Raw genomic sequence first — 12,891 nt, 5'->3', positions numbered from 1 at the left:
AGCGGCGTATTGAACTCTGAACTGCGGAGCTCCACAAGCGGCAGAGGCATCCTGCCAGCTGCTACACCACCCTGGTGTTGCTTGTGTCCCCGTGGCAGTTTTCTGCCCATCAGGACCACGTGGCTGATCTGTAACTGTTGGAGGAAGCTCCTCGGCCATTTGTCCCCTCTCTCACCTCGGCCCCATGTGGATGATGTAGTAGAGGGAGGGGTGGTGTTAGTGTGGCATGGGCAGGGTGGACGTCCCCCAAATAGACCAGCTGAGCCTTGGGCCAAGCAGCAGCAATGTAGGCATCTGGGGTACTATTGCAGCTGAGGGGGCTCAGAGAGGGAGAGCAGGGTGGGCTGGTGTTCTGTTGATTGGTTTGCTGCTCACTATAAACTGCTGTTCTCTTTCTCCTCTCTACCTCTCCCCTCATCTCCTCTCTATCTCCCCCACCTCTACTCACCACACTCTTCCCCTCTTCCACCATCTCCATTTTCATCACTCCCCTTCCACTCTCCCTCTTCCTCCCCTTCCCCCTCTTTTCACCTGTCCTCTCTCCCTCCCCTTCCCCTTCACTTTCTTCCTCCCCATTTTTCCATTACTCTCCTTCTCTCTACTCCACTTTCCACTGCCTTTCCCCTCTCCCTCCCCGCCCCTCTCTTCCCCATCCACCTCCCCTCCCTTTCCCCTCTCCCCTACCTTTCTACTCTCCCCTTCTTCCCCTTCACTTCTTTCCTCTCCCCCTCCTTTCCCCATACCCTTCCTCTTGCCCCTCTCCTCCACCCTCCCTCTCTCTGTCTTCCCCCCCCCCACACCTCCCTCTCTTTCCTGTAGTCCCATCTGCTGGCTCTGATTACTTCCAAGCAGCCACTCAGATTCCAGCCCTCCATGAGCATGTTCTGTGCTGAGAGCTCTTCCCCCCACCGGCTGAGCCTGGCTCCTGCTCCGGTAACTACCTGCTTCATCCTCTTTCTCTCTTGTGCCCTCTCTCTCCCGCACAGCTAGAGCAGGGAGGGGCCAGAGCTGACCAGCTCTCATGAGGGGGTTGGGGAAAGAATGGAGGGGGAGGAGGAGAGTGGGGACAGGGAAGTGTGCCCTCTCTGCAGAAGGCCGGTGACCCAAGTGTGAACGTAGAACGAAGTACAGGCACTTCGGCTCGCAATGTTGTGCTGACCCTTTAATCTACTCTAATGCTTCCCTCCATTTTTCTATCATCCATGTATCTATCCAGCAGCCTCTTAAATGACCCTAATGTACCACCACTGCTGATAGGGCATGCCACGCACCCATCACTCTGAGTAAGAAGCAACAATCTCTGATATCCCCCCTATACTTTCCTCCAATCACCTTAAAATTATGTCCCCTTGTTGAACGAGCTAGGGCTCTTCTCTTTGCAGCAAAGGAGGATGAGAGGTGACTTGTTAGAGGTGTACACGATGATTGAATGGACAGCCGGAGGCTTTTTCCCAGGACGGAAATGGCTAATCCGTGTGGATACAATTTTAAGGTGATACACACCAAATGCTGGAAGAACTTGACAGGCCAGGCAGCATCTATGAAAATGAATAAACAGTCGACATTTCGGGCTGAGACCCTTCATCGGGACTGGAAAGGAAGGGGGAAGGTTCCAGAATAAAAAGGTGGGAGGAAGGGAAGGAGGCTAACTGGAAGGTGATTCTGGCATCTGGATTTCCAGCAACTGGAGACTTTCTCGTGTTTATAATTTTAAGGTGATTGGTGGGTGTGTGGAACCCGCTGCCAGGGGTGGTGGTAGAGGCAAGTACATCAGGGACATTTAAGAGATCTTTGTTAGGCAAATGAGATAGAAACAGGGCAGATTATGTATGAGGGAAGCATTAGATTGATCTTCGAGTAGGTTAAAAGCTCAGAACTACATTGTGGGCCAAAGGGCCCGTACTGTGTTCTATGTGTGTATTTAGCTATTTCCGTCTGGAAGGGTTAGCTGCAGCAGGATCCAGGTGCTTTCCACCTCTGGGTCGACATGCCCCATCCCGAGTGGCAGGAGCTTACAGGTAATGACCACCAGAGGAGGGGAGTGGGTGGGGAGGGGGGTAATTACTGACTCTGCATTCCATCCCAACTTGGCAGTGACCCTCCTCTCCGTCTCTGCTCGCAGCGAATGGCAGGAACAGAAGGCAAAGCATACTGCTCTGACACTTCACTACACCGAGTCCCACCCAGCGTCGTGCCCCCGTCAGCCCAGAACACAGAGGCAGCATTGATGTCCGGGCCCAGCTAGGAGCGGTGTGCAGGACTGACCACCAACTCCGGGTGGCAAACAAGAGTCTCAGCGAGTCTCCATCAGCCCACGTTATTGTGTGTGTGTGCTTTGTCCCACCCTCACCCTCATCACCTCCCCCCTCACTCTGTGCATCTCCTCTCTCTCTCTATCTATCTCTCTCCCTCTCCCCTCTGTCACACCACTCACTCTCTCATTCTCTCTCATCAACCTCCCTAATCTTTCTTTTTCTCTCTCTCTCTCTCCTCCTCCTCCTCCCACTTTCTCCCCATCTGTATGGCTCTCTAAATCTCCCTCTGAATCTATATGTCTATATTTTCCTCTTCCTTTGCATCTCTCTCAACCTCAATCTCTTTATCCCTCTCTTTCTGCCTGTGTGTGTTTTTGTCTCTCCCTGCCCTCTTCTCTGTCCACGTCTCTCCAGTACATGTACTTCACCGCTTGTCCGTCACCCCCCATCTAACACAGGACTGCTGTTCACCAACAGAGACGGGCAGCCCCCACCCCACAGCCGGGCTCTATGACACTCCTGCCAATGTTTCCACACTCCTGCCAGAGGTGTTCTGTGCAAGGATTCAGCTCCAATATCTTCCAATACTTCAAGTTTATTTTTTTTAATTTTTTTTTGTTTTTAAAAATATGAAGTGCGAACTTTGCAATGGATTTTTAAGGTTTATTTTTTAAACTCAACATTATAGTGCTGTCGTGACAAATCGTGAAGTAATTTGTTTTCTGCGCCGCGGAGAGTCCCCGAATTCGGGACTGGGGGCCTGTTGGGTTTTGGTGGGGATGGGAAGCTGGAAAGGAAGCCACACCATTTCACAAAGCTCCGTCACGCCATCCCGACCGCCACGCCCTGCTCTTCTCCCCAAGCAGGAGGTAGAGAAAGGGAGGGCATGGGGGCTGGAGCTGGCTACGCTTATCCAGGAACAGGAAGTCAGCGAGGAGGGTGATGCTGAGATAAGAGAGGCCTATGGAAGGTGGGACAGATCCCTTGATCGCCCAGGGCTCCTCCCAACCACGGCAACCGGGCGGAGGGAACATGCTGAAGAGTGGGATGTCCGGGGCTTGGAGGATGAGGAGAGGAAATGAGGGAGAAAGCTGTGTCCCTTCCTGGGGCCAAGGTGCCCAGAGAGAGACACACACACAAGAGGTGCTGGAGATCTTGAGTGACACACACAAAATGCTGGAATAGCATAGCCCGAGCCCCACCTCGCCCCCTCCCTACGAGCCCCTGGCTGATCCAGCCCCCTTCCTTGTGTTCACTGCTGGGGATGGAGAGAGGAGCCAGGTGCCATGTCTTTCAGAGCTGTGACCTGCTGCAAGCACTCCACTCCACCCCACCCCACGTCCAGCCAACCAAACAACCCACCTGAATCCAGGTCTTGCTCATTGGGTGATGCTCAGAAGGTGCCCCAGGTTGTCAGGTGTTGTCGCCTTCCCTGCCTCCCGTGTCCACTTGCTTTCCCTGGGGACTGGACCTCTCCCCTCGGGGCAAAGCCAGCGTTCTCGCTGGAACCTGTAGTCTTTAACAGAGTGAGTGAGTGTGTGTGTGTGTGTGTGCACGCCTGGGTACTCTGTGTGAGTGAGTGTGTGTGTGTGTGCGCGCGCGCGTGCGCGGGTACTCTGTGTAAGTGTGTGTGTGCCTGTGTATTCTGTATCTGTGTGTGTGTGTGCGTGCATGTGTGCCTGTATATACTCCCTACACTCCCAACAGCCCTCGATGCCACGCTGTGATGTGGCAGCCTCCAACCCTATAGCGCAACACTAGTCAGCAGCGGCCTTTCACAGACAGGCAACTGCTGCCATGTTGGGTGGAGAGGGAGCCTGGGAAGCTGGTTGAAGTCACGTAGCTGCTTGTAAATATAATAATCTCACACGAGGAGGGTCACTCCATCCCTGGCGACTAGTTTTATGTAGTTTTCTCTATTTAACACCATTGCTCTTGGAAACAAAAAAAAACTTGAAAAACTTCAGTGACTTTTATGAGATTTGTTCAACACATTCTCCTGAGTAAATAGTTTCTGTTGAATGTTTCTTTTGACTTGTTGAGAAATGCAATATGTATAAAATTTAAAAATGAAGGAAAATGATAAAAATAAAAATTGCTGAGCAATCAGAGTTGTTTTCTCGGACAAAGGTCACAGACAATGTTCCCACAGCAAGGACCCATGAACTGCTTGGACAGAGGGAGAGTTAACTGCCCCAGGGCATAAAGGAGAGCTTCTAGTGGCCCAAGACACACACAATGATCGAACAGCTTCTTCCCCTCCACCGCTAGTTTTCTGAATGGTCCGTATTAGATTATGGGAACACTCAGTCCTCTTTTATTGTCATTTAGGAATGCATACATGCATTAAGAAATGATACAATGTTTCTCCGGAGTGATATCACAGAAAACAGGACAGACCAAAGACTAACAGTGACAGAACCACATAATTATATAGTTACAACAGTGCAAAGCAATACCATAATTTGATGAAGAACAGACCATAGGCACAGTAAAACAAAAAGTCTCAAAGTCCCGAGTCAATCGACTCCCGAGTCTCTGATAGCAGGCGGCAAAAGGGAGAAACTCCCTGCCATAAACCTCCAGGCACCGTCTACTTGCCGATACCTTGGAAGCAGCCGACTCTGAGTCCATCCGTCCGAAAACTTCGAGCTTCCGACCAGCCTCTCTGATACAGCCTCCGGAGCGCCATCCTCTGCCGAGCGCCTTCGACCTCTCCCCGGCCGCCGAAACACACAAAGCCGAGGATTTCGGGGCCTTCAGCTCTGGAGATTCCGGTTACCACACAGTAGCAGCGGCAGCGAAGCGGGCATTTCAGAAGTTTTCCAGATGTCCCGCTGTGCTCTCACGTCTGTCTCCATCAAATCAGAATTGTACTGAGTACTGAGATACATCCTAGGATCATCATCAGAGATGTAACCTGGGGTCATTGGGTGTTTTGGATCCAGGTGACCCAGCTAGGGTTGATCAGTCCCGAGTCCTATCCCAGCATCGGTCCACGGGTCACACCTCTTGATCCATAGCCATGTGGTGGCTCGCTCAGCGGCCTCTGAGATGGTCCTGATGGTACTCCTCTTTGCTCTCCCCATAATGCCAGAGAAAGAGTAGGTTCTGCACAGTGAGCAGCCAGCAAAACCTCACATCCCACCTACAGGCTGGCATTGTGCCCACCATCTCTGTCTCTGACCCTACCAGCTCCTGGTATGAACCTCACATCCCAGCTACAGGCTGGCATTGTGCCCACCATCCCTGTCTCTGACACTACCAGCTCCTGGTATGAGCCTTCAAACAATACCTCATCATCATGAGAAGGTGACAGCTCTCAGTGATGGCAATGGTTCATTATTGCCACATGCCTTGCATACTGTTTATACACAGTGCACAGAGCTGGACCAAGAATAAAGTGTAACAGCTACAGAGAAAGTGCAATGCAGGTAAACGATAAAATGCAGTTATCAGAACAAGGTAGATTGTGAGGCCAAGGGTCCATTCTATCGTACCAAGAGTTCTGTTGAAGAATCTGATAATGGGGGTAGAAGCTGTCCAGGACCCTGGTGGTATGTGCTTTCAGGCTTTTCTACCTTCTGCCTAATGGAAGAGAAATGTCCAATGTGTGAGGATCTTTGACTACACTGGCAGTTTTACCAAGGCAGCGAGAAGTGTATGCAGGAGGAGAGCTGGTTTCTGTGATGTGCCAAGCTGTGTCTACAACTCTGCAGTTTCCTGTGGTCTCGTGCAGAGCAGTTGTCGTACCAAGCCATGATGCATCCACATAGGATTTTTATGATGGTACATCAATAAAAATCAGTATCCTCCTGAGGAAGCAGAGGTGTTGGTGATGAATGCTGTACTGCTCGTCCTTGGATCAGTGCAGGGGGACACAACTAGAGAGGCAGAGGAGAATGTAGGTGACAAGCACCATTTTGTCCTTCGCAAACTGCCTGGAGGTGTCCCGTAACATGTCACCCAGCCTGTCAAAGTATGCAACGAAAAACTTACTTGCAGTGTAATCACAGGCACATAACATCAGATACACAATATTCACAATTTTAAAAACAATAAATTATCTCAATTTTTACAAGAAAGAAAAATTAGAAAACAAAGTCTATTGTAGGACAAAGTGGTCACAGTGTTGCTAATCTGGTGCTTAGGGTTATGCAGTTGTTTCAAGAACCAAATGGTTGAAGGAAGCTGCTGTTCCTGAACCTGGTGGTCCAGAACTTCAGGCTTCTGTACTTCCTATCAATGGGAGCTGCGAGAAGATGGTACGGCTCGGAAGGTGGGGATCTCTGATGGTGGACATTGCCGTCTTGAGGCACTGCCTTCTGTAAATACACCCAATGGTGGGGAGGGATGTGCCTGTGATGGTTTAGGCCAAGTCCACTACTCTTGTAGTTTCTTACGTACCCGCACATTCGACTTGCCGTACCAAACCATGATGCAACCAGTCAGGATTCAGTTTGTGTTTCCCTATTTCGATGTCGAGAAAGCTGCATTATGAGCTCTGTATGCAGTGTGCTCAATTGGAAGGTGTACAGGTGAATTCACTGTTGCACCTTGAAAAAGTTTGGTTTTCTAAATGGTGGGAAGAGTTAAAATCACAGGTGTGGCATCTCATTTTTTTAAATTAATTTTTTATGCATTTCTATAATAAAACTACAGAAAAAACCCAACAACAAAATGAAGATTTATACAGTGTGAAACAAACAAATCCAATATATAATTAATAACAATAAAATATCATGGTCCGGTCTGTGAAGTCTGCATTCCGGTTCACGGTCCGGTCCATGGACTCAGGACTCTGGGTCTTCTAGCTGTCCCTTGTTTTAGTTAATCACAGGCACCTGATTCCCAAATTGGAATAGGAGTAGCCTTGGGGTTGAGTGTGAGCTGCTGGTTTGTTTTGTCAAGAACCCCTGGGAGCAACCTGCCGGTGGAAGGCGAGAGCAGCCAATTCCCGTCCTTAGGCCGCGTTGGGGAACCATCCCCTCATGGAGCCTTGCTGTCAGTAGTCGGAGCTGTCTTTGCAGTATGGATTCGGCTGTTTCCCGGGCCAGCTGAGTGGCTGCAAGCTACTCTGAGCTAGGTAGGGATCCGGCTGTTTCCATAGCCAGCTGAGGTTGCTGGCTGAACTGAGACTCGGAGCTACCCCGGAGCAGAAGGACAGGTATGGCAGCAATGACAGCTGACAGGGGTATTGCGCAGTATTGGGGCCAGACACCATCCTTCATAGCCAGGGCGACAGGTAGAACCTGGGCACATACTGGTACTTGGTGCCCATGTATCTGGGATCCACGCATAACCTGATGCAGCCACACACAAAGCTGGCCATCCGAGTGAGGGCGACATTGGGGGACGTTTTTGCCCCCATTGTCCAGGCACTTGTGCTTGATGGTCCATCTCACCCGCTCCATCTTGGATCCCCAGACGAATCTGAAGACAGCTCGGGTGATTTCCGAGCTGTAGGAGTGGGGGACAGGCCACACCTGCGCCAAGTACAGCAGCCCTGAGAGCACCTCACACCTGATGACCAGGTTCTTGCCTGTTATCGACAGGGAGCGCCCTCCACAGACCCAGTTTCTGTTTCACCTTGGCAGTCCGCTCCTGCCAGTTCTCGTTGCACGCCTCAGCACCCGCGAACCAGATCCCCAACACTTTAATGTGGTCAGACCTGATGGTGAAGGGGACGCTGGATCGGTTGGGCCAGTTGCCGACGAGCATGGCTTCACTCTTCGTGCGGTTGACCCTGGCCCCCGACGCTAGCTCAAACTGTTCGCAGATGCGAATCAGCCTGCAAACTGACCTTGGATCAGAGCGAGAAGATGGTGAGATCGTCTATGTACAGGAGGTTATTCACTTGGGTCCCTCACTGCCTGGCAGCGTCACCCCTCTTATGCCCTCATCCTTCCTGATGGCTTCGGCAAAGGTTCAATGCAGCCCACAAACAAGCCAGGGGAGAGGGGGCAGCCCTGCCTGTCTCCAGACCTGATGGGGAAGCTGTCTGTTTCCCACCCGTTGACCTGGACTGCACTACGGATGTCTGTAGAGCAGTCTGATCCAATTCCGGATTCCCTCCCCAAATCCCATTTTGGAGAGCATGTCCGCCATGTATGTGTGTGATACCCTGTCGAAGGCTTTCTCTTGGTCTAAGCTGACCAGGCAGGCGTTCACCCCCCTGTCCTGCACGTAGGCGATGGTGTCCCTCAGCAGCGCAAAGCTGTCTGAGATCTTCCTGCCTGGTACAGCATAGGTTTGGTCTGGGGTGGATCACCTGTCCCAGAGCAGACATGACCCTGTATGGTGATAGCCTTGGACAGGATCTTGTAGTCCACATTCAGGAGAGAGATGGGCCTCCAATTCTTAATGTCCTCCCTTTCCCCCTTCTGCTTGTAGATGATGGTGATGATAGGGTTGAAAAAACTTCTCTCCAGAATTCCTCTAAACTAGGACAGGCCCAGTACATATGAATAAGGGAAGCCTCAGCCCCTTTATACTTATCACAAACAGGACTAACGTCAGGGTAAAACCGTGATAATTTAGTTTTAGACATATGAGCCCTGTGTACAACCTTAAACTGCAAAAGGCAGTGGCGAGCACATAGAGAGGTTGAGCTGACTGACTTAAGAATTGAATCCCAAACCACATCAGATAGGAGATATTTAGATCATGTTCCCAGCCAGTTCTAATTTTATCAAAGGGGACACGCCTCAAAATCACTAACTTACCCGAATAGCAGATATTAAACCTTTACCCAATGGATTGATACAAAGAAGCAAGTCCAGAACATTTTTTCTGCAGGCATCTCAGGAAAGTTTGATATCAAAGGGTTAATGAAATGTCTAATTTGAAGATATCTAAAGAAATGAGTGTTGGGTAGATTAAACTTTACAGACAGTTGTTGAAACAGTTGCAAAACGATTATCAATAAAAAAAAATTTTCAAAGCGCCTAATACCCTTTCTATACCAATCGAAAAATGTTGACTCCCGCATAGAAGGTAGGAAAGATGATTGTGTACAATAGGCCTAGAGAGAGAAAAACCATGAAGACCATTAACAATAAGTCTAGGCAACTGGACAAGGAGTGCGGAACCAAGAAGTGCAGAAATAGAAAGATGCTTAGTAGAGTTCAACTCCATTGCCACCCTTTGTTGGGCAGTTAGACTTGTTATGGAAGAACGACCAAAAAATAAGACAACGAATATTGGCTGCCCAATAATATATCTGGCATCTCATTTTAATTATTACAACATTGAAGGAGGATTACAGGAGGATCAGTTGGTTGAGTAAAGTCACAATAACCAACCATTACAGAAAGCACGGTGGTGTCTCTCTTAGAAGTTTACGGAGATTCAGCATGTCACCTAAAACTTTGACAGACATCTATAGATACACGATGGAGATTATACTGACTGGTTACGTCACGGCCTGGTAATGGAAAGATGTGGTCTGGTATTGTTGGAACTCAAGTGCAGAGGAAAGACAGACTCCAATGTAGGGACGGCAACCAGAGTTTCTTCATAATAATTCTAACAGAACACTGGTGTTCTTAACATTGGTGACTTGGCCAAGCAACATTCTCAAACTAGGACCCTGCGATCTAGTGCTAATCGGATGCCTGCAGTAACACCGAATCCCCAAGCTTATCAATATAAATTTAACTTTATACAGAAAGCCCCAGGAGACCATATTACTCAGAGCAAGTCGCTCGAGAAAAACGCATGGAAATCCAAAGGATTAGTGACTCGTTAAACAACAATTTACGCTTGCGCTAAATTCCTCAGAGCCCAATGCTCTCTGGTGCCCCACATAGCAGTGAAGTGCTCATTAGATCCAGCCCATCACGTAAAGCCCTCCTCACCACTGAAACACACTAACATGGAGCCATAGGCGGCCTTAGCTATGTTTCAACCCGTTTCAACTGAAACGGGCCCCCAGGTGCCTTAAGGCCACCTATACATGGAGCACCAACACAGGAAAGCAGCATCCAATCATCAGGGACCCCCACCACCCAGGCCAGGCTCTCTTCTCACTGCTGCCATCAGGAAGGAGGGTACTAGGAGCCTCAGGTTCCACACCACCAGGTTCAGGAACAGCTTTTGCCCCTCAACCATCAGGCTCCTGAACTGGTATGGATAACTTCACCCACCAAAATACTGAACTGATTCCACAACCTATGGACTCACTTCAAATGAATCTACAACTCGTTTTTTTTCCATTTAATTATTATTTTTTTTCTATTTCTGTATTTGCACAAATTGTTTTTTTTTGCCCAAAGATCACTTGTCCGGTCCTTGTCTGTGGACAGTTTTTCGTTGAGTCAATCGTGTTTCTTTGTCCTACTGAGTATGCCCACAGGAAAATAAATCTCAGGCTAGTATATGGTGTCATATACGTAGTTTGATAATAAAATTTACTTGAAATTTGAACGACCTTGCACTCAATGTCAGTAAAACCGACGTCTGGGAGGGGAAGCTGGGGGAGGGAGCCCACACCAGCCCTCATCAAGGGGTCAGCAGTAGAAAGGGGGAGCAGTTTCAAGTTTCTGGGTGTCAACATCGCTGGGATCTCTCCTGGGCCCAACGTGTCGATGCAATCACGAAGTAGGCAAGACAGCATTCAGTGTTCGAGGAGATTTGCTCTGTCACCAGAGACACAAACAAATTTCTACAGAGTGTATAGTGGAGAGCAGATTGCATCACTATCTGTTATGGGGACAGGGTTTTTAAACTCCGCCGGCTCCATCACACACACCATCGCCCCCAGCATTCAGGACATCTTCGAGGAGTGATCGCTCAAAGAGGCAGCATCCATCACTTGTCCTCTTCTCCAACAAGAGAAAATCTGCAGATGCTGGAAATCCGAGCAACACACACAAAATGCTGGAGGAACTCAGCAGGCCAGGCAGCATCCATGGAAAAGAGTAGAGTCGACGTTTCAGGCTGAAACGTTTCGGGCTGAGACCCTTCAGTATGCCCTCTTCTCACTGCTACCATTAGGGAGGAGGTACAGAAGCCTGAAGGCACACACTCAATGACTCAGGAACAGCTTCTTCCCCTCTGCCATCCGATTCTGAATGGACATTGAACCCATGAACACTACCCTCACCACTTTCTTATTTGTTTTTGAAACTACTTATTTAATTTAACATTAAATCAGATTTCTAATTGTAATTTTACAGATTTTTTTTTATTATGTATTGTAATATACTGCTACGACATAACAACAAGTTTCACAACATATGCCAGTGACATTAAACCTGATTCTGGGGGACCTGGAGAGATGCATTGCATTGGGGAAACCCTTAAACAATGTGTACATCACCCAAAGGGTGTATATGAGTGGCAAAGGGGCTATTTTATTACAAAATTATCTGCTAACAGACAAATAGATGACACTAAGAAACTAAACAAAAACTTTGCACTTTTCTTGAATAAAATGGGTAAATTATATTGGTAAAGTTAGGAGCCCTCTTCTTATTGCTACCATCAGGGAGACTACTTCGGCCTCTTACCACAGGGTTATCGCTTTAACAGACTGAGGCATCTTTTATTTCAATCATATTAATGGCGATCTCATGGATTTACCACTCACCCCTATAGATTTAAACATTCACCCATAGCCTCTACCACCCTCTGTCCCCCAACCTCACAACTACCTGCCCTCCTCATTCTCTCTCTCCCTCCACTTTTTCTCCCTCTCTACCCCTCCCATTACCCCCCTCTCCCCTCCCCTCCCCAATTCCACCTCCCTTCCCATTTCCCCCCTCCCCATTCCTCCCCTCCCCATTCACCCTCTCCCCCTCCCCTCCCCATTCACCCTCTCCCCTTCCCTCCCCAATTCCACCTCCCCTCCCCATTCACCCTCTCCCCTCCCCTCCCCATTCACCCTCACCCCCCTCCCCTCCCCATTCTCTCTCCCTCCACTTTTTCTCCCTCTCTACCCCTCCCATTCCCCCTCTCCCCTCCCCTCCCCAATTCCACCTCCCCTTCCCATTCCCCCCTCCCCATTCACCCTCTCCCCTCCCCTCCCCATTCACCCCTCTCCCCTTCCCTCCTCAATTCCACCTCCCCTCCCCATTCACCCTCTCCCCTCCCCTCCCCTCCCCATTCACCCTCTCCCCTCCCTCTCCCCATTCACCCTCACCCCTCCCCTCCCCAAATCACCTCCCCTCCCCATTCACCCTCTCCCCCTCCCCTCCCCATTCACCCTCTCCCCTCCCCTCCGCTTCACCCTCTCCCCTCCCCATTTCACATTCTCCTCCCCTACCCTATTTCTGATCCCCCTCCATTACCCTATTTCCCATTCCCCATCCCCCATTTCTAATTCGCCCTCCCCACTACCCCCATTTTCCATTCCCCCTACCAACACCCCCATTTCCCATTCTCCCTCCCCATTTCCCATTTTTCTATTCCCTTTGCCCTCACAATTCCCATCCCCTCTCCTATTTCCCCTCCACTATGCCACTTTCCGCTCCCCCCTCCTCAGTTTCCATTCGTCCTCCCCACAATCTCATTTCCCATTCGCTGCCTCCCACACACCCACTTCCCATTCCCCATTCTTCACTCCCTCATTTCCTATTACACTCCCCTTCCCTATTTCCCATTTCCCCTCACCCTTCCCCTCCCGTTTCCCATT

The 12,891-nt window shown here is 49.7% G+C and overlaps 1 protein-coding gene across 1 annotated transcript in view; it reads left to right on the top strand.

Annotated features, from left to right (window-relative positions):
• Positions 1–3,953, top strand: part of LOC140190274 (cyclin-dependent kinase 17-like) — a 124,617-nt gene extending 120,664 nt beyond the window's left edge. The window contains 2 exon segments of the mRNA XM_072246859.1: positions 820–933; positions 2,123–3,953. Of these exon segments, the coding sequence (XP_072102960.1) occupies positions 820–893 (74 nt within the window). The 3' untranslated portion in view covers positions 894–933; positions 2,123–3,953.
• Positions 3,954–12,891: the final 8,938 nt, after the last annotated feature.

The sequence above is a fragment of the Mobula birostris genome, chromosome 29, assembly GCF_030028105.1.
Source record: "Mobula birostris isolate sMobBir1 chromosome 29, sMobBir1.hap1, whole genome shotgun sequence".
Taxonomy (NCBI): domain Eukaryota; kingdom Metazoa; phylum Chordata; class Chondrichthyes; order Myliobatiformes; family Myliobatidae; genus Mobula; species Mobula birostris.
The sequence above is the reverse complement of the archived record's forward strand: the minus strand, read 5'-3'. Positions and strand labels throughout refer to the sequence as shown.